This window comes from Euleptes europaea, chromosome 9 (genome assembly GCF_029931775.1).
Source record: "Euleptes europaea isolate rEulEur1 chromosome 9, rEulEur1.hap1, whole genome shotgun sequence".
NCBI classification, from domain to species: Eukaryota; Metazoa; Chordata; class Lepidosauria; order Squamata; family Sphaerodactylidae; genus Euleptes; species Euleptes europaea.
Window position 1 is genome coordinate 21486289 of NC_079320.1, and position 18539 is coordinate 21504827.

At 44.4% G+C, this 18539-nt stretch overlaps 1 protein-coding gene across 2 annotated transcripts in view; it reads right to left on the minus strand.

Annotated features, from left to right (window-relative positions):
• Window positions 1–251: 251 nt before the first annotated feature.
• TSPAN5 (tetraspanin 5) overlaps window positions 252–18539 on the minus strand; it is an 83622-nt gene continuing 65334 nt past the window's right edge. The window contains exons 2-8 of one of the 2 annotated variants that reach the window (XM_056855424.1): window positions 17526–17576; window positions 6793–6939; window positions 4628–4798; window positions 2687–2812; window positions 1387–1434; window positions 1151–1267; window positions 252–404 (exon numbers count right to left, since the gene is read on the minus strand). In XM_056855424.1, coding sequence (XP_056711402.1) covers window positions 339–404; window positions 1151–1267; window positions 1387–1434; window positions 2687–2812; window positions 4628–4798; window positions 6793–6939; window positions 17526–17576 — 726 coding nt within the window. In that variant the 3' untranslated portion in view covers window positions 252–338. The remainder of the gene's footprint in view (window positions 405–1150; window positions 1268–1386; window positions 1435–2686; window positions 2813–4627; window positions 4799–6792; window positions 6940–17525; window positions 17577–18539) is intronic. The other variant, XM_056855425.1, reaches the window with a different exon arrangement.

The window sequence follows — 18539 nt, forward strand, 5'->3', positions numbered from 1 at the left end:
ACTAAACTCTGCAGAAGCAGTCGAGGTCCCATCAACACAGACCATTTACCACGGAAAGGAGGGAGGCGCTTCTACCTGGGACTCAAGTCAACAATACAGTAGAGATTCACGGCTCAACAAATTTCAGACTGGAGATTTGAGGAAGTTTTGTCAGTAAGTTGGTGGCTGTAGCTGTTCCCCTTGGAAAAAACAAGGGCCCACTGCAGTTACAACCACCTGGGATTACTCGGGCTTCCCCGCCACTCGTTTCTACGCTGCTTGGTGTCCAATGAGCACTCCAACTGGAGGTTTGGAGAGCTGAGATGGTCCAGTGTCTTGCGCTGCTCGTGTCCGCGAGTTCACCAGCTGGCTCGGACAGCTTCTATATCGCTAACCAGGTTCTGAGCCAGGCATATCCCAAATATCTGGAACAAATCAGACGCTGTGTTAACCAGAATCAAGCCTCAACAATAACCATAGTACAACCAATGCAAGCAACATTTGCAACACAATGGGGCAGCAATCCAGACTCCATTTAATCTAGAGTAGTCCAATTCAATTAGATGGAACTCCCCCTAGCGGAAGTTGGTCATGGATCACAACAGAAACTTGACAAAGTTCTCTGGGAGCACCATTGCTGCCGGGGGGGGGTGTGTGTGTGGACAGGAAGAGGGGTCCAGCACAGCTCAGGTGCACCTGCAGAAACCCTCTCGGGGCTTTCTGGATCCTGGATTAAGCATCTAAAAGGAAACCTGGAGTTTAATACAACAGGCCCTTCTACAATATTCCAAACACCCAGTTTGCCCATTACTATGGAAACCTACAAACTCAGAATGCGGGGGGGAGAGAGAAAGATGTTGAAGCCCCCACAAGCAGGTTTTCTGCAGAAAGGAAACCCCACAATCTCAAGAGGAAAGCAAGAAGGGGGAAAAGATCAATGGATGTCTTTTGCACCACAACAAGACAATTTTGCTAGATTAGCTACATGCAATCGTTGGGTTGAATAGACTGGGACAAAATTGTGACATTATACTTTTTTGGGTGGGGGGGAGACGCACTTTAAAAACCAACTGGGTCTTTGTTGACGCACATGAATTCTCAGTTGCTTTGAGATGCTGTCCTGGGTTTAAGCTGTTGCCTTGGGAGCTCCCAAAAGAACAGGCAGGCTTACCTGCAGCAATGCAATGCCGATGAATATGCCAGCAACTATAGTCAGGTTCTCCTGCAGCCATTTCTCAAACTGGGGGACACAACCTTTCGTGTAGATAACTATCTGTTGGTCAACTTCCTGCCAAAAGATGGAGGGAGTGTAAAAACAAACAAACCCAACAACCCACAAACAGTCCTCTTGGTTTCCACACCTCTTCTCCCAGACGTTACCCTTAGAGGAAAAAGCTGGACACTTACCGGTTTTTGCCTGGCATCATAGCCACACTGAGTATTAATGACATCTTCCTAAGAAAACAAGGAAACAAAAAGCACACCCGTCAATCCATTGCTTTGGGGTTCTGGTTTGTTTCACCAGCCAAATCTCCACAGGCTAAAAAAATAAACCCCTGCTCTCCATTCTTTTTCACCCTCTTAAAATGTTTTACGTTCCAAAAGGCTCCCTCATCCCCCAAAATAATTCAGCACAGAGGCCTGTTCGTACTGAAGTGATAAGCTGTGCCTAGGAGGCAGAATCTCTCTCTGTATATGGGAGGCTCACATGATTAAATGCTCCCCCACATATGGAAAAAACCAAACAGTCGCCATATAGAAACCTACCTGCAAGGGTTTTTTTTGGCCATCTTCTGGGTATGGAGCAGGGGTAACTGGGGGTGTGCGGGGGGGGGGAGATAGTTGTGAATTTTCTGCATTGGGCTGGGGGTTGGACTAGATGACCCAGGAGGTACCTTCCAACTCTATGATCCTATGATGACAGCACTCTCCCTGACCTGTCAGAATGCTATATGTAGAGCACTTTTTTTTTAGATTGGGAAGCATCCCATCACGTTAGTCCAGAGTCACCCTTCCAAAGTAGCTCGGTCCAGACTCAGCGCTACTGCCTCTGTGAGAACGGGGCCTTCGAGTTCATGTTTAGAACTATGGCAACTGCAGCTCATCTCTCCCATTTGCAGATTAGAGGCCTTATGTTAGTACAAACACACTTCCAATTGTTAGCTGCAACCTAAGCTGTTTTCATCACGACATCCAAGTTTGCCAGCTTAGCTTCTTTATGGATCCAAGCCCTTTGTTAACGGTAGCATCACCCCCTTCCATGTATCAGACAACTGCTATCTATTAAGCAATAGCAGATTGAAGTACTAAACACTTATTTGGGAGTAAACCCCATTAACCTCAGTGGGTTTTACTTCTGGGTATACAAGTTTAGGATTGCACTGGCAATCTGTTTGGAATGCTTGCAGCTAGCCTAGTTAGACAATTGATAAGAGAAGCCAAGGAGCTGAAGAAGACCAAAAGGTGCCAAAGGGATAGATGGGATAGATGGGTGAGCAGGCATTTTGAAAGCTCATACCCCCCAAAATCTTGTGGGTCTCTAAGGTGCTACTGGACTCGAATCTAGCTGAGGAGGCAGAGCTCAATTTTGTCTTTAAATAAATGGCAAGAATTTTTTTTGTTGTTGTTAAAAAGCTCCGATAGTAAACATAAGAGGCCATCTCTATCACATACAGCGGCCGTGCCAGGAATCACCCACTGGACTTACAGCAGGATCTTTAGTGCAGCAAGAAAAAGGTACCCCGCAGCGCTCTCGGCTGGCGTTGGAGTCTGTGCAGTTGAAGTAGATGTTGAGGTTCCAGTCATCCGCCTGAAAAGCCCCGCAGCATTGCCACTGGAGCAACGAGAACAAGGAGAACAAGCAACCATTAGCAAGTTACTTTGGAATTTTCTGCATTGGGCAGGGGGTTGGACTAGATGACCCTGGTGGTCCCTTCCAACTCTATGATTCTAAGACTCAAAATCAAGACACCTCTCTGCTGTTTCCTACTAGAACTGGAACAGGTAGGAATAAATGGACAGTTCTCACAATGGAGGAAAGTAAGCAGTGGCATCCCACAAGGATCAGCACTGGGGCCGGTACTATTTAATTTGGTCATAAATGATCTGGAACTAGGGGTGAGTAGTAAGATTTTGGGGGTTGGTTTCAGGTAGCCAGCTCAAGGTTGACTCAGCCTTCCATCCTTCCGAGGTCGGTGAAATGAGGACCCGGCTCGCTGGGGGTAAAGGGAAGATGACTGGGGAAGGCACTGGCAAACCACCCCGCAAACAAAGTCTGCCTTGGAAACGTCGGGATGTGACATCACCCCATGGGTCAGGAATGACCCGGTGCTTGCACAGGGGACCTTTACGTTTATTAGATAGCAAAGTGTCAATGCAATATGCTGCAGTGGTGAAAAGGGCAAACTCTACGTTGGGTAATATTGGGAGAGAGAATGACAATAAAATGGCCAATATTATAAAGTCCCTGTATAGATCTATGACAGCCAGCGTGGTGTAGTGGTTAAGGTGTCGGATTAGGACCTGGGAAACCCAGGTTCAAATCCCCACTCACACCATGGAAGCTTGCTGGGTGACCTTGGGCCAGTCACACATTCTCAGCCCTGAGGCTGGCTAGTATTTGGATGGGAGACCTCCAAGGAATATAAAGGTCATGATGCGGAGGAAGGCAATGGCAAACCACCTCCGAACGCCTCTTGCCTTGAAAACCCTATGGGGTCACCATAAGTCAGCTGTGACTTGATGGCAAAAAAATGTTTGATGTATGATGTGGCCTCTTTTGAAATACTGGGTGTAGTCACTGTATCTTGAAAAGGACATCACAGACATAAAACAAGCACAGAAGATGGTAACCACGATGATTAAAGGGTTGGTGTACCTTCCTTATGAGGAAAGGCTGAAGAGTCTGGGTCTTCTCAGTTTAGAAAAAAGACAACTAATGGGGAGGGTGATAAAGGTTTATAAAATTATGCATGGGACGGAGAGAATTGACAAAGAGAACCTTTCGTCCCTCTCCCTAAATTCAAAAAGTCAAGGGCATCCAATGAAGCTGATGGGCAGTAGATTCAGACCAGAATCTACTGCCCATCAGCTTCATTGGATGCCGTTGACTTTTTGAATTTAGGGAGAAGTATTTCCTTTTCAGTAGATTCAGACCAGAATCTACTGAAAAGGAAATACTTCTTTATACAGCAAGTGATTAAAATGTGGAATTCGCTGCCAGGGGATGCAGTGATAGCCACAGGCACAGATTTAAAAGGGAATTAGACAGATTCTTGGAGAACAGGTTTATCAGTGGCTACTAGCCATGGTGACCAAAGGGAACCTCCATGTTCAGGGGCAGTAAACCTCTGAATACAGGTGCCAGGAGGCAACATCAGGGGAAGGCCTCGGCCCTTATGCTCTGTTGTTGGAACTTCAGAGGAACTCGTCAGCCGCTGTATGAGACAGGATGCTGGACTAGATGGACCACTGGTCTGATCCAGCAGGGTTCTCATGTTCCTGTAATGAGATTTACTAACAAATAAACTTGGGGGTCATATTGTAGGAGGTTTGTTGCTCTTTCGAAGAAAGGACAGAAGGGGGGAGGGACCTGCATTTTGAAACGGCTACTTTACTTTCTTGGAAAGCAAGCAGGAGTGCCACTTACATATTCTTGCGTAAAGTCTATGAGGTTTTGCAAATCAATGTCATCTCTGTATGCTCGGATGTTGTTGTTGATAAAGAAATATAGCTGGTCTTTGATCCAGTCTTTGAAGACGAAGGCCAGAACACCAGCCGTGAGCTCCAGGAAGAAAATGATTCCCAGGAATACTGAGAACTGGGAAGAAGAGAATTTTTTTAGTATTCATCTTTGACTGTTTTGCTTCTATGTGAAACAGCTGAATTCTAAGCTCTAATGCATTCAATAGGCAAGCACTTCAGGCTCCACATACACTGCCACGAGCTACAACGGGATAAAAATGTACTTAATTAACAGGCAAAAGGTATCAACAAACACTTTCCAAGGTCATTAATCTCTCCTTTCTGACCCTAACATGGCCATCAAATTAAAAAATAAAGAAAACCTACATAAAATTTTCTAGGAAGCAGATGGACTCAAGTCACAAAATGTAATGAGGGGCTTCGCTTGCAGCTGTAGTTTTATGAAGGGGCCAAGAATTCTCTTTAAGAAATCAGATGGACCCCACAGTTTCACTGACGGTGGCATCTTCTGCTAATGGTGGTCCCTTCCTCCAGTGCAAGGCCCCTTCCCCTGACACGAGGCTCTTACACTAGCAGCCAAAACGGAAGGGCCCACCACCATTCATGGAATAGTTTTGCCTCGTAGAACTACAGTTCTCTGGAGAGAGGGAACACACTGGGGTGTGGATGTCCCAAAAGAACTAGGTAGAACAAGTAGAGCGTGTGTACATGCAGGGATGCACAACTATACTGGGGATGGAAGTAACAGAGGAGCTAAACTCCTGGAGTACGTTTGCCTCAACACAGATTAATATCCAAAAAACTGAAATTAAGACAACACTACCTTAGGGGCAGTCATTGGTCTTTATTATCCTTTTGGTTTCTTCCATCCAAGCTTACAATTCTAAATAGTAAAGTGTCTACTAAGTATGAGAGTTTGTTTTGTAGATTTAAGGTCAACGGAGCTTTGTATTGATTCACCATCAATGAAGGTATCACAAATCTTCCAAAGGCCTTTCCCCTCTGTCTGGTCAGTAAGCTTCACCTACACTGCCTTGCATTTTTATAGTAAGCACACATCACTCAATATTGTGCTATGGGATGGTTAGGGTTGCCAACTCCAGGTTGGGAAATTCCTGGAGATTTGGGGGTGGCACCTGGGGACAGATGGGTGAGACCTCAGTAAGGTATAATGCCATCGAATCCACCCTCCAAAACAGCCATCCCCTCCCCGCAAGGGGAACTGATCTCTGTAGTCCAGAGATCAAATGTACTTCTGGAAGATTTCTTTTCCACACCAGGAGATTGGCAACCCTAATTAGCAATTTGTGGATCCAGCCTTTGTAAACTACCTCTGTAAGCAAGCTTCATGAGTCTAATACTATATAATTTGATAGAAATAAAATATAATTAATTATGTTTGTGCGGGTTAGTTACTACTCTTTTTAAGTCCTGGTCTGATAACCAAAGTCTCAAGAGCTCCCAGCTAAGCTAAAATGGTCATGTCAGTGAGAGCCCATGTGGTATAGTGGATACAGCAGTGGACTAGGACCCTGGGTGACCCGGGTCCAAATCCCTGCATCTACCATGGAAGCTCAACTGGGTGACGTTGGGCCTGTCACAAATGCTCAGCCTGGCCTACCTCACAGAGTTATTGTTGTGAGAATTGAGGAGGGGAGAACGATGTTCTAAGCCACTTCGAGTCCCAACTGGGAAGAAAAGCAGGATATAAATAATTAAAAGCAAACGCACCTCATGCTCTACAGTTAAATGTCTGAGAGGGTGGAAAGAGGCAGGCATCATTAGTGTACTTGCATCAAATACAGTGTCAGATAGGGTAGCCAGCTCTAGATTGGGAAATACCTGGAGATTTTGAGGGTGGAGCCTGGAGAGGGCAGGGTTTGGGGAGGGGAGGGACCTCAGCATGGTACAATGCCACAGAGTCCACCCTCTGACGCAGCCATTTTCTCCAAGGGCACTGATCTCTGTAAGTCTGGGGATCAGTCGTAATAGTGGGAGGTCTCCAGGCCCTACCTGGAGGTTGGAAACCCTAGTGTCAAATCAGCTGCACGCAGCCATTTTGTTCATGGGTTGCTGTTAACTGCAACGGCAATCGTGCGGTCTACTTACAAACTTGAGAAGAAAGGTGTTCTCTCGCAGCGCTCCAATGCATCCTGCAAAGCCCAAGATGAACATAACTCCCCCCACCACAACAAAGAGCCATACTGGATCAAAGCCGCCCAAGTCCGTGATGGAGGAGATGTTGGACAACACTCCCTGCAAGGGGACAGAAACAATATGAGCAGATCCCAGGTGCATCCGGCTTATCTGGGCTTCCAGTTGATTTTTGTTTTGCTTTATTCCATTTAAACGCAGAAATCAAAACAGACAAACTGATGTACTGCCTTTGTGCCCGGGAAAGATAAATAAGGTTTTGTGCAAAACTGATGTTTCCTGTCAGTTCTTTTGTGTTTGAAACATCACCACACCAATGCAATGAGGCACCGGCTACATCCTCTGAGAGGAAGTGACAGGAATTGTCACTCAGCACACAACTGTACAAAACTGATTTGTCGGGGGGCTAAAGAAGCATGAATGGTGAAGGGAGGGCGAAAGACAAGATTAATATTGGGAAGTTGGAGGCACACAAATTAAGCAGGTCAACCAATTTTTGGGTGGATGAATCATTTACCCTTTTAACGTACCAGTTTATTTAACCATTAAATATAGATAGAAGAAGAAGAAGAAGAGTTGGTTTTTATATGCCGACTTTCTCTACCACTTAAGGGAGACTCAAACCAGCTTACAATCACCTTCCCTTCCCCTTTCCACAACAGACACCCTGTGAGGTAGGTGGGGCTGAGAGACCCTTAGACAGCTGTAACTTGCCCAAAGTCACCCAGCTGGCTTCGTGTGGAGGAGTAGGGAAACCAACCCAGTTCTCAGAGTCAAATCAGAGTCCACCGCTCCAAACCACCGCTCTTAACCACTACACCACGCTGGAGAAAGTCAGCATATAAAAACCAACTCTTCTTCTCTCTCCGTGGTCTTAATTCCCGGGCGAGAGATACCAAAGTCAACCTGTTTATAATCTCACTGATTTATTTATTTATTTAATGTATATCCCACCCCTCCCCGGCCAAAGTTGGGTTCTGGGCGGCTTATGTCCATGTAATCACAACCACATACAATCAGTCTAAGAACACAATAATATCTGAAGCCTCGTGTGTAAGAGTGGGGAAACAAATCCAGTTCACCAGATTAGCCTCCGCAGCTCATGTACTCTTGTCCTTCCCCTAGTTTCCCACCCCCCAGTACCTTCCCCAGCGCCCAAACAGCCAGGGACCAGGGGTCACCATCTTGTCTTGTCTGGCCCTCAGAGGTCCTGTTTAACAAATTTTCAGTTTCTTCCTGCAATTTTCCTTTTGTTCCTTTGTTTTACAACCTGATTTCCCCTCCTTTTCTTACGGCCATAGCATTCAATCAACCTTGTTCATCATCGGGTTAGGGGGGAGGAGTTCATTCAGCAGGAAAGGCCTTTGCTTGTTATTTTTGATTGTAGTTTTATGTATGCTATCATCATAAAGCTCCGACCTGGATAACCCTGGATAGCCCAATCCTGTCAGATCTCGGAAGCTAAGCAGGGTTGGCACCGGTCAGTATTTAGATGAGAGACCACCAAGGAAGCCCAGGGTCGTGATGTGGAGGCAAGCAATGGCAAACCACCTCTGAATGTCTCTTGCCTTGAAAACCCCACAGGGATGCCATAAGTCAGCTGTGACTTGATGGCAAAAAAAAATCATAAAATGAGAAATGGCTATGGCTGCAAAGGGGAAAATAGTACGTAATCCCACCTAAACCCACCCTCCACTTACAAAGAACTGATAATAAGCAAGTGCTTCCGGAATGACATGGCCAGCTGAGAAAGAACAGGAATTAAACTAAGCTGGAAGCAGAAGAAAAGAGGGGAAATGTAAAGTCTCAATGAACGGAGAAACATCAATAGGGCTTTAGCACTGGCTGAGCAACTTCATACTGCAACTGCATTTCGCAGTTTCAAAAAATCCCTGCCATAAATCACAGCTGGAAAAACAGAAAAGATGACAAACAGAGAAAGCACCAGAGTGAAACAAGATGCCAACATCATGTTCCGGATTGTCTGTTAAAACAGACTACATAGCTAATATGGAAGCAACCAATGATTATGACTCTTCTGAGTTTTGCATGTTTGACTGACCAAGGGTACAAGGCAAGGAGTTTAATAATAACCCCTGCTTAACTCTGGGTTTCTCGCAGACAGTCACACAATTTACACTCCACCATAAAATTCATGTCATTGTGTAGAGCTGCACTGCAAGACATTTCAGCCATTAGGTGTCTTATGTCTAAGTATTGGCAAACATCAGCAGTAGCAGGTCACCAGCAGTAGGCTAGATGGCCATCTGAGAGCAATGCTGATTCTCTGAACTTAGGCAGATCATGAGAAGGAGGGCTGGAAAGCTGCATCAGTGCTTGGGTCTCATGGCCCTTTTTTACTTGCCCAGGGTAATGCTGATTGCCACTTTGCGGTCAGGAAGCAATTTTCCTCCAGCCCAGATTGGCCAGGTATCTTGGAAGGTTTCTGCCATTTTCTGGGCATGGAGTAGAGATCACTGACTGGGGTGTGTGGGGGGAGGTAGTTGTGAATTTCCTAAATTTTGCAGGGGGTTGGACTAGATAAACCTGGAGGTCCCTTCTAACTCTATGTTTCTATGATTTCCATGATTTCTATTTTTGGTCCCAATGCCTTGCCTCAATCAACAGACTCAGCTCTGAGCTCTGCAGCACATAAAGCGCCCCAGGACTCTTTTGTCTCCTTGCCTCTTTAAGAGAGATTGACAAGAAGCTTTGGGGCTTCAAGAGCTTTGTGCTGCTCCCTCCAGTATTTGCTAAGCCTTTAGCCCAACCCCAGAGGAAAGGGAAGAGGAGAAGTCAGCCAAGGAAGGCAGAGAAGAAAGATGAACTCATCGCTACGGAAACTGCATCTGTTGTTCTCATTGGGACGCTGCAATGGAAGCCCGGATTCTTGCATGGGTACAAAACGTGACAAAAAACAAGGCACTCTGCACATGTTCAACACTGGGGACTACAGCTCTGGGGGGAGGGGGGGAGCCGGAAAGCACACACACCCCCAACACTACTTTAATATTCTTCAGTGTGAGAGAAAAGTGCTGGGAAGAATGGAGGGTTTGTTCTGGCTGTTTTCCCCACCTCGAGAGCAACAATAAAACTTTCTGCTGTTGTGCCTGCCTGCCAAATATGTGAATTTTACTGGGATTTCAGGCTTGGACCAGCTTAGCAGCTGGACATACCTTCCAGCACTCCCATTCCATTTCAATACAACAACATATAATCAAACATTATTGTTCTCTTGGCACTAATGTAAAAAAGGAATTCAATTTCTTCCCCATTGTGTTTATATTGTACTGCATGCAGAACTACAACATTTGAATAATTGGTCTGCCAAGTCATAGCAGTGTGGGGAGAAGAGGGAACCTTCCATATAAGTATGTAGTCAGCGTCTCCCTCCCTCCCCTTGCTTTGGCTTTATCCCAGGGAAATGCTGCACTCCCCCTCCAGAGAGGAGAAGTGGTCACACGTGTTCCCTGGCTGATCTCCAGCTCAGCTGCTGGCAATATTCCCCCACCCTTCATATAAGTTACAACAGGAGAGACCTGCAGGGGACCTCTGTGACCTCCACATGCACCCCTGAGTCAGTCTCCATTAAAATTGGTTACAGGAGGTGACAGGGAGGTACCCCGGGAAATGGGGAGGGCGGAAATAACACAACAAGGGATGCAAAGGCTCCCCAAGCTGATTTCATGCGCTAACATCTGAAACTGGTGAAAAACAGCTGATCCTGCAATCCAGCCCATACTTCTTTTTTTAAAAAGGACAAAATTCCACATGCAGCAAACAAGATAGCAAAAACAGCATATTAACCAGACCTAAAGGATATCTTGAATACGTTTGGACAAGGAGTTGGGAATTTCCTTTGATTCCATCAGCTACAATGCAAGAACATCATTGATCACATGAAGCTGCCTTATACCGAATAAGACCCTTGGTCCATCAAAGTCAGTATTGCCTACTCTGACCGGCAGCGGCTCTCCAGGGTCTCAGGCAGAGGTCTTTCACATCACCTACTTGCCGAGTCCCTTTAACTGGAGATGCTGGGGATTGAACCTGGGATCTTCTGCATGCCCAGCAGATGCTCTACCACTGAGCCACAGCCCCTCCCCATCATGAGGTGATACTCAACAACCAACTGCGCATTTGTGTTTCCTACCATCTCGTCTTTCACCTCAAGAAGGAGAGTTCTCACAGCAGTCTTTGAAGCAGTGTTCTGAGTTTCCATACACCACTCCGATAGCAAAATTGCCTAGTTAAGCACTTACTCCTTGTCACTGTGATTCTAACAGTTATCAGCATATCCAATTCTCAACATGGCCCCACCTATGGATACTTAAATCCAGAGACTGGGTCCATGGTCAGACAAGACATATTTTTTTTCAAACCTGAGAAAAGCCCCAGGTTTGCAGAAAAATCTGTATTCTTAAGGGGGGGCTTAAAATTCCCCAAAATGATACGAGTCCCCTAAATTTGGAACATAATGTATGAAAATGAATCTATAATAATAAAAGGCTCCTTCCGTCCATCTGTGGCATGTATAACTCAACAGAAAATGAAGCTATTTGCAATCAAAGCTAAGGTTCCCTTATTAGAAAATAAAGATGGGGTCTGCAAAATTTGCCACCAGATTCAGGACAATCATGGGAGTTACAGTGCCAAAAATGAAGGGAATCAGAACATCCTGGCCCAGTTTAACATGACAAAACCCCACCCCTTGCTACTTGCAATGGAAGTGAAGTTTGGTTCTTGTAGATTATCCGGGCTGTGTGACCGTGGTCTTGGTATTTTCTTTCCTGACGTTTTGCCAGCAGCTGTGGCAGGCATCTTCAGAGGAGTAACACAATGAACTCTGACCGTGAAAGCCTTCGACAATATTTTGAAGTGACCAATCAGAAAATAAAGCTAGGGGTCTCAAAACTGGCCATCAGCTTCAGGATGATAGCGGGACTTGCAGTGCCAAAAATGAAGGGAATTGGAACACCCTAGAACAGATTCGCTTCAGAACATCCCTCTGTTATTTGAAATGGAAGCAAACGCTTACCCACAAGATGCCAAGGAAGGGCAGACAACATAGACAAGGAGGCTGGAAAATATCACCTCTTTTACAAAACGAAGGAACTTTAACAATTTTCCTGATCCTTCCAGATCCCTGTGTAGTGCAGTGCTTAGACTGTCTGACTAAGATCTAATAGATTCAGGTTCAAATCCCCAATCTGCCACAGAATCTTGTTGGGTGACCTTGGGCTAGCCTCACCTCCTCAACCTAATGTACCTCACAGGATTTTTGTTGTGAGGATAAAATGGAGGACAGGAGAATGATGTGAGGCGTTTGGGGTCTATATTGGGAAGGAAGGCAACACCAGCAGGGAGGGCAGAAAATATCCCCCCCCCCCTCTTCAGAAAATGAAGAAGCATCCTGAGGTATCAAAGCCAGTGTGGTCTAGTGTCAAACGAGGATCAGAGAATCACATTCAATTCCGCCATCTGCAAAAGAAGGGTGCCGGCTGGCCTTTGGCCACACACACACAGCCAGACTTACATCACAGGATGGTTATGATGATAAAATAGAGGAGAGGAGAACAACGTAATCTGCTTTGGATCCTCACTGAGGGAAAAGATGTATAACGTTTGTTATAAATCTAATTGTGGCTACAATTTGCCAAAAAAAGGATGCTTGCTCGTGCTGTTGGTTCATTCTTTATTGCTGCAATGCTTTTGGCAGGAGGCAGAACTGCTCATTCAGTATTCAAACTACTGACAAAGATTGCAAGCATGATGTAATGATTGAAGTGTCAGATTAGGATCTGAGAAACACAAGTTTGAATCCCCACTCCACCATGGAAACAGCTCAGTTACCTTGGGCCAGTTGCACACTGTCAGTCTTAACCCTGGCAAGCATTTGGATGGGAGACCTTCAAGGAATACCAGAGGTGTCACGTGGAGATAGGCAATGGCAAACCACCTCTGAACGTCTCTTGCCTTGAAAACCCTACGAGGTTGCCATAAATCAGCTGTGACTTCATGGCAAAACATACACACAGCTACAAAATGAGCATGCACACCTCTACTAGAAAAATAAAAGTTTTAATAAGGTTAAAAAGTCTACCTGTATAAACATCTGGAAAGAAGATGGAATACGTTTGGTGTACAGATTCCATGCCTTGACATTACACCTCAGAGGAGATGTTGAAAATGGAATTTAAAAGGTACACAATCATTTGGTAAAGATTCATGCCCAGCAGGGATTGATCACCCAAGTGCTAGCTACTATGTTCTGTTTGCATGAAGTTTTCACAGAGGGTACACCACTTTTCCATCCCCTACAAATTTTTACTAAAATTCAATGAAACTTCAGGATTCATCTCAAGCTGAAAAAGTCTGTAAAAGAAAGCTCAAAATACCACCCTCTGGAGTGGTGTCTCTCTCTCTTCACTGAATAGTAGATGGACTTTCCCAAGCATTTGTACGACCAGTGAACCCTAACTAATAAATACATGCAGAGTCTGAAAGGAAATCGAACTACGATGACATGTTGGTTTTTAATAGGCACCTTTCACTCTCATTCTCTCTCCCAGTTGATATTTAAAATGCAACCTTTCACACTGCTCTCAACCAGTGTAGCTTATAAGATGGGGGTATTGGGACACCCTTTGCCACTTCGAGACAAAGAACCACTCCAGCACCCCACAGCTGGTATACTTCTGTGGTCCGACTTGGAGGAAATGCATGCTGCCAGTGAGGTTTAGCACATGGACTGCTTCAAATCCCTACCCAGCCACAAAATTTACAGGGTGGCCGTGGGCAAGTCATTGCATTTCAACCTAACCTAAACTCACAGGATTCTCCAAAAGATAAAGTTAGGATAGCCTCATAGATGCAGCCCTATATAAACAGAAAGGATGGGATTAAGAAAGTGAAAATGTGTTCAGACACAAGGCACAGGAACTGATAATAGGAATCAGCTACACTTTCCTCATATCTTTTTTTTTTTTTAGTGAAAAAAGTTGCTGTGAAACTCCCACTTCTGACATTTTAAGTCTACAACTGCTGTCTTTGGCTTGGATCCCAGGGATCCAATCTGCCAGCAGAGGCACTTTCTTTTGATGGAAGGAGTCATCCTCTCATGTCAAGAAGATTGCTGCCAGAGGAAGGCCTTGAGCCTGCTACCGCCTTTGGAATTCTGAGCCAGAGCAGCAGGTACCTCTACAAAATGGCTGCCACAAGAGGTGGAGCCAAGCCCACATATGCCTACAAGAGGAAGGGGGATCTAGAATACAAACACATACAAAGAAGACGAAGAAGAAGCCCATAACACACCCAGAAGCTCTGCTGATGATGGAAGGTAGAACTCTGTCCTTCTGCAAGGCTGGATCTTCTCTTTTGTACAGCGGGTGATATCCAGATGCCTTTGGCCTCCTCTGCTTGTCTTCACTTCTTTTAGTCCACCCCCTTACTCTGCAAATGTGGGTGCACCCAGTTTTGACTCAGTACTAGACGTTCCCTGTTGACATATGTTGCCCTTTGCCAGGCTCCTTGGTATCAACTCTCTTGGCTGTGTCAGGGTTGTTTCCCTTATCACACAACACTAGCTGGGGAGGGGTGAAGGAAGAAGCTGACTACATAGAGATGTTGAAGCACATGTGTACCAGGATGGCACAGGGCCATCTGTTTCGGGGCTGGGGGTGGGTGGATCCTTGATCTTCAGCCTTGATGTTACTTCTGCTGCACACACACTTCCCACACACACTTGCATTGCTCTATCTCCAAACCAGCTTAGGAAATTTCAGGCTGAATACACAGACAGCTCCAAAAGCAAGTTAACTGTATCTTGGTCCTACAGGCTTAGAAGCAGAATACAAGCATTTCTTACATAAGAACGTAAGAAAGGCCATGCTGGATCAGACCAAGGTTCATGAGGTCCAGCAGTCTGTTCACACAGTGGCCAACAAGGTGCCTCGAGGAAGCCCACAAACAAGACAACTGTGGCAGCACCATCCTGCCTGTGTTCCACAGCACCTAGTATAATAGGCATGCTCCTCTGATCCTGGAGAGAATCGGTATGCATCATGACTAGCATTCATTTTTACTAGGAGCCATAAATAGCCCTCTCTTCCACGAACATGTCCACCATAATCTATCACAAACAGTATTAGATATAGAATCTATATTCCATATCTGACATTTGAGCTTCTTCTACCAGAAGATCTATTTGCAGCAAACGTCCTTTCAGCAAAGCGTGGCAGCAAAAAATTTCAGATTGGGGAGGGATAAAGTCTCTTAGAAAGGACTGGTATGGCAAGAAAGCATCTGCCGCTACAAAACAGAGGAAGAAGATTGATAGGTCAACATGCAGAAGTCAGGCATGTAGCTATCAACACAAAATTGAGAAATTACACATCCAGCAAAAGAGGCTGCTTTGACAAGGTATGTCTTAACGCAGATAAATACCGCACAATACAATTGGTCTCCCATCACTTCAGTTTATTATGCCTACTGGCATTCTAGAGAAACAGAAGAGTGTGCTTTGGCTACTTAGTTTTTATTCAGTTTTACATCTTTAAAGCTAAAACCAGCATTAGTAAAATTATTAAGCCTTCATTTCCTGGAAACTGTTCGTTGACCAATTTAAAAACAAAACAAAAAAACAAGCCTGCTCTTAAAGGTCCGAGAAAAAACTGAAATGAAAAAGGCATACAGTGTGACGGGAGAAAAAAGTCCTGTCTGGTTCATTGTGCCCAATGGGCTAATTGCCTCCACGTTTCTCACAGACCCCTTTTCAGATTCAAAATTTAGGATGCTAATTTTTCAGCTTCTCTTTAGGCCTGGCTGACTGGCTGTCAAGCCAGTTCTTTTAACCCCCTGACAGGCCAGTTCTTTGCCTGTCCTAATGGCTGAAGAGGAGCTCACAGGGCTATAGACGTTATTTACTCTCTTAATTTTTTTTAGTTTTGCTTGAATTTCCCTTCTCAAGCCATGTCAAAACACTAAACTCCTCAGGAAGGACTTCAGCTGAAGTAAACCCCTTTGGCTGGCAAAACGCAACCCTGAAGGGCTGCTCCTACTCTTTTGCCATCTATCTTGTATGAATCATATAACAACACGCAAAATTCTACTTTTGTACTACCAGGAAGAAAATGGTTCCTTTTCTAGCTATTAAATTTAACTGGATACACACATTTCAGCCAGACACATTTCAGCCAGATCCGTGTGCATATGAAGATCTACTTTAAGTTATACTTTTAAACTGTCAGAAAGCTCATTTGCAATTTAGCTTGGGACACAGATTAAAGGTATCTTTAGAAGTGCTACCTCCCCAAAAAACCTTACAGACATGCACTCATCATAAAAGAACAGAAGAGCAAAATGGCAGTAAGCATCAGGTTTATTTCACTGCTAAGAAAATGGACAGTGTCATTCTAAAAACCCTGGAAAGACTTATCTATGCATTTTTTTCCCAAGCCAGCTGCCTCACTGGAAATGCCACTCAATTCGTTCTTCAAAGGATGCGGAATATTGTGTATCACCGAGTACCTACAGGTCAGGCTGGAGTTAGGTTCAAGCTTTATTAGTTCTCAGACTTCCTTATAATTATAGTTCAGAAGACAAATGCAAAGCATTTTTAAAAACCTAGAATTTTAAAACTAAAAAAAAAGATCCTAGAGCAACCCCTCCTCTCAGCATACCAGGAACTGAATTTGTTGATCAACTATCGGATCTGTCTTTATTCATATGATATGCACTTCATATAATACAATGCATTTGAGAAACTGTGTAATTAGTATAGTAGGTTATAATTATTTGCTTGCTCTAACTTTTATACCTTAATCTGACTGCCAAGAAAATTTGACCCAGATAGTTCACCGTACATAGCATACATGGCTCTTCAAAACAAGCAGATTAGTTTATCAAATCCACCCTATCTTTACCTATTCTGAACCTACTTGTCAATTAAACAAAACAGTATTTGGTTTCCAAGGTAGATAAATAGTTCACTACATGGAACTGTTCCTGAACTGAATCACTTCAGAAAGGGGAGGGTCTCCAATTAAGTATACCCCTATTTTAAGAAAGTGCCCTGCATACAGATCATGTGAGGCTCACCTGGTAGCTTTTTACTGTACTTTGAACATCAAGCCATTTCTGTTTACCAATGCCATTAACTGAAGGGTTCCATCTTTTTAATGGCTGTTTTTATTAATTGCTTTCTAGCCCAAGAGCTGTTGCACAGATACCTTTTAAGGCTGTTGAATATTGTTTTATGCCATTTTAATGCTCCTGGTTTGTTTCATGTATGGATAGATTTCTATTTGTTGTTTTTATGATTTTATTGTTGTGTTTCTACTTTGTGGCCTGCCTTGAGCAAGTCTCTAAAGAGGGGCCATATACGGTTCTTTAATTAATGAAAAAAACCTTATGCTTCTTCACACCAAGAAATACTTGGGGGAGAACTTTGATAGAATTTGAACTGCCTCCTTTGCCTACCACCAAGGGCCGATGCACATTCCAAGTGATATTGTTTGACAAGACCTGTGTGGAGAAAATACCAGTACTTATTTCCCAAGCTGGAGTTGGCAACCCTACCTGCTAGACAAGGCAATATGTCCACATACCATTCTGTTTGGGCAAAATGAGGGAGGAAACAGTTCTGTCTAGATCTTAATTGGCTCAGCAGCTTGTTAGAGTCTACTTACTTTTTCATTCCAGGCCCATAGTCCAATTCCAAGAAATGCTATGCCCAGAAACTGAAAGAGAAAGAAAAAACAAAGTAAGAATAGCAACTCTTCAAGGCAGTGGTAGATCTACATTTTTGGAACCCTGAAGCTTAAACTGTTATGGGGGGGGGGGGCTTCACAACCAGCAATAATAGGGTAACATCCCACAAGGTCCAAAGGGTCTTGCTGCCCTCGCAAGGACATTGAGGCCCAAATGGCGGAGAACAGGATGGTAGGGTGGAGTCCTTGAAAATGGGCCATATAGCGAGCCCCTTCCCACCAGCAACGAGGTCTGGGTAACCGCTGTTATCTTCTTCAGTGGGGTTGGTTCTGTGGCAGATGTGTTGGTTCATTCTCTAATAGAGAGGTAGAAGGTCATCAGAGGGGGCTTGTTAGGATAAACAAGTGAAAATCTGATTTTTGGTGTTAAAAAGCACAAGCGAGTCGAGTGAAGCCTGAATTGAGAATTCAGATGTCTTTTTATTGTTCCGATTGGCTCTAACCTAAGGGTTGAGCTACAGAACTGTTAAGTTGTGCACCAACAAAGGATTCGAGGATCCAGCTGCCAAAATGTACGCTATGAATAGATTCTACCAAGCTCAGCGAGCGCATACAGCTGAGGGTTTGGGCGCTGCAAGCCCGAGAAAATTTTGAAATTTGACCAATTACATGGACATTTTGAGGCAATATGAAATGGTCAATATTAAGTACTTCAACCATTGGGTTACTATACGATTTTGTTGAAAAATTCACTACTCACTCATTAAAAAAAGGTTGCTTCAGGGCCCCTCCAGGATTAGGGGCCCTGAAGCTTAAGCTTCAATAGCTTCATAGTAGATCCTTCACTGCTTCAAGGACTTTTTTTATGTCTACTAAGTCTTATCTGTTGTCCACATCTAAATACAGCAGCCAGAAACTGTATGGCTGCAACAATGCTCCTTGCTTGGTTCCTAATTTGAAAGGTCATGCTAATTTTAGCCAGACATAATAAAA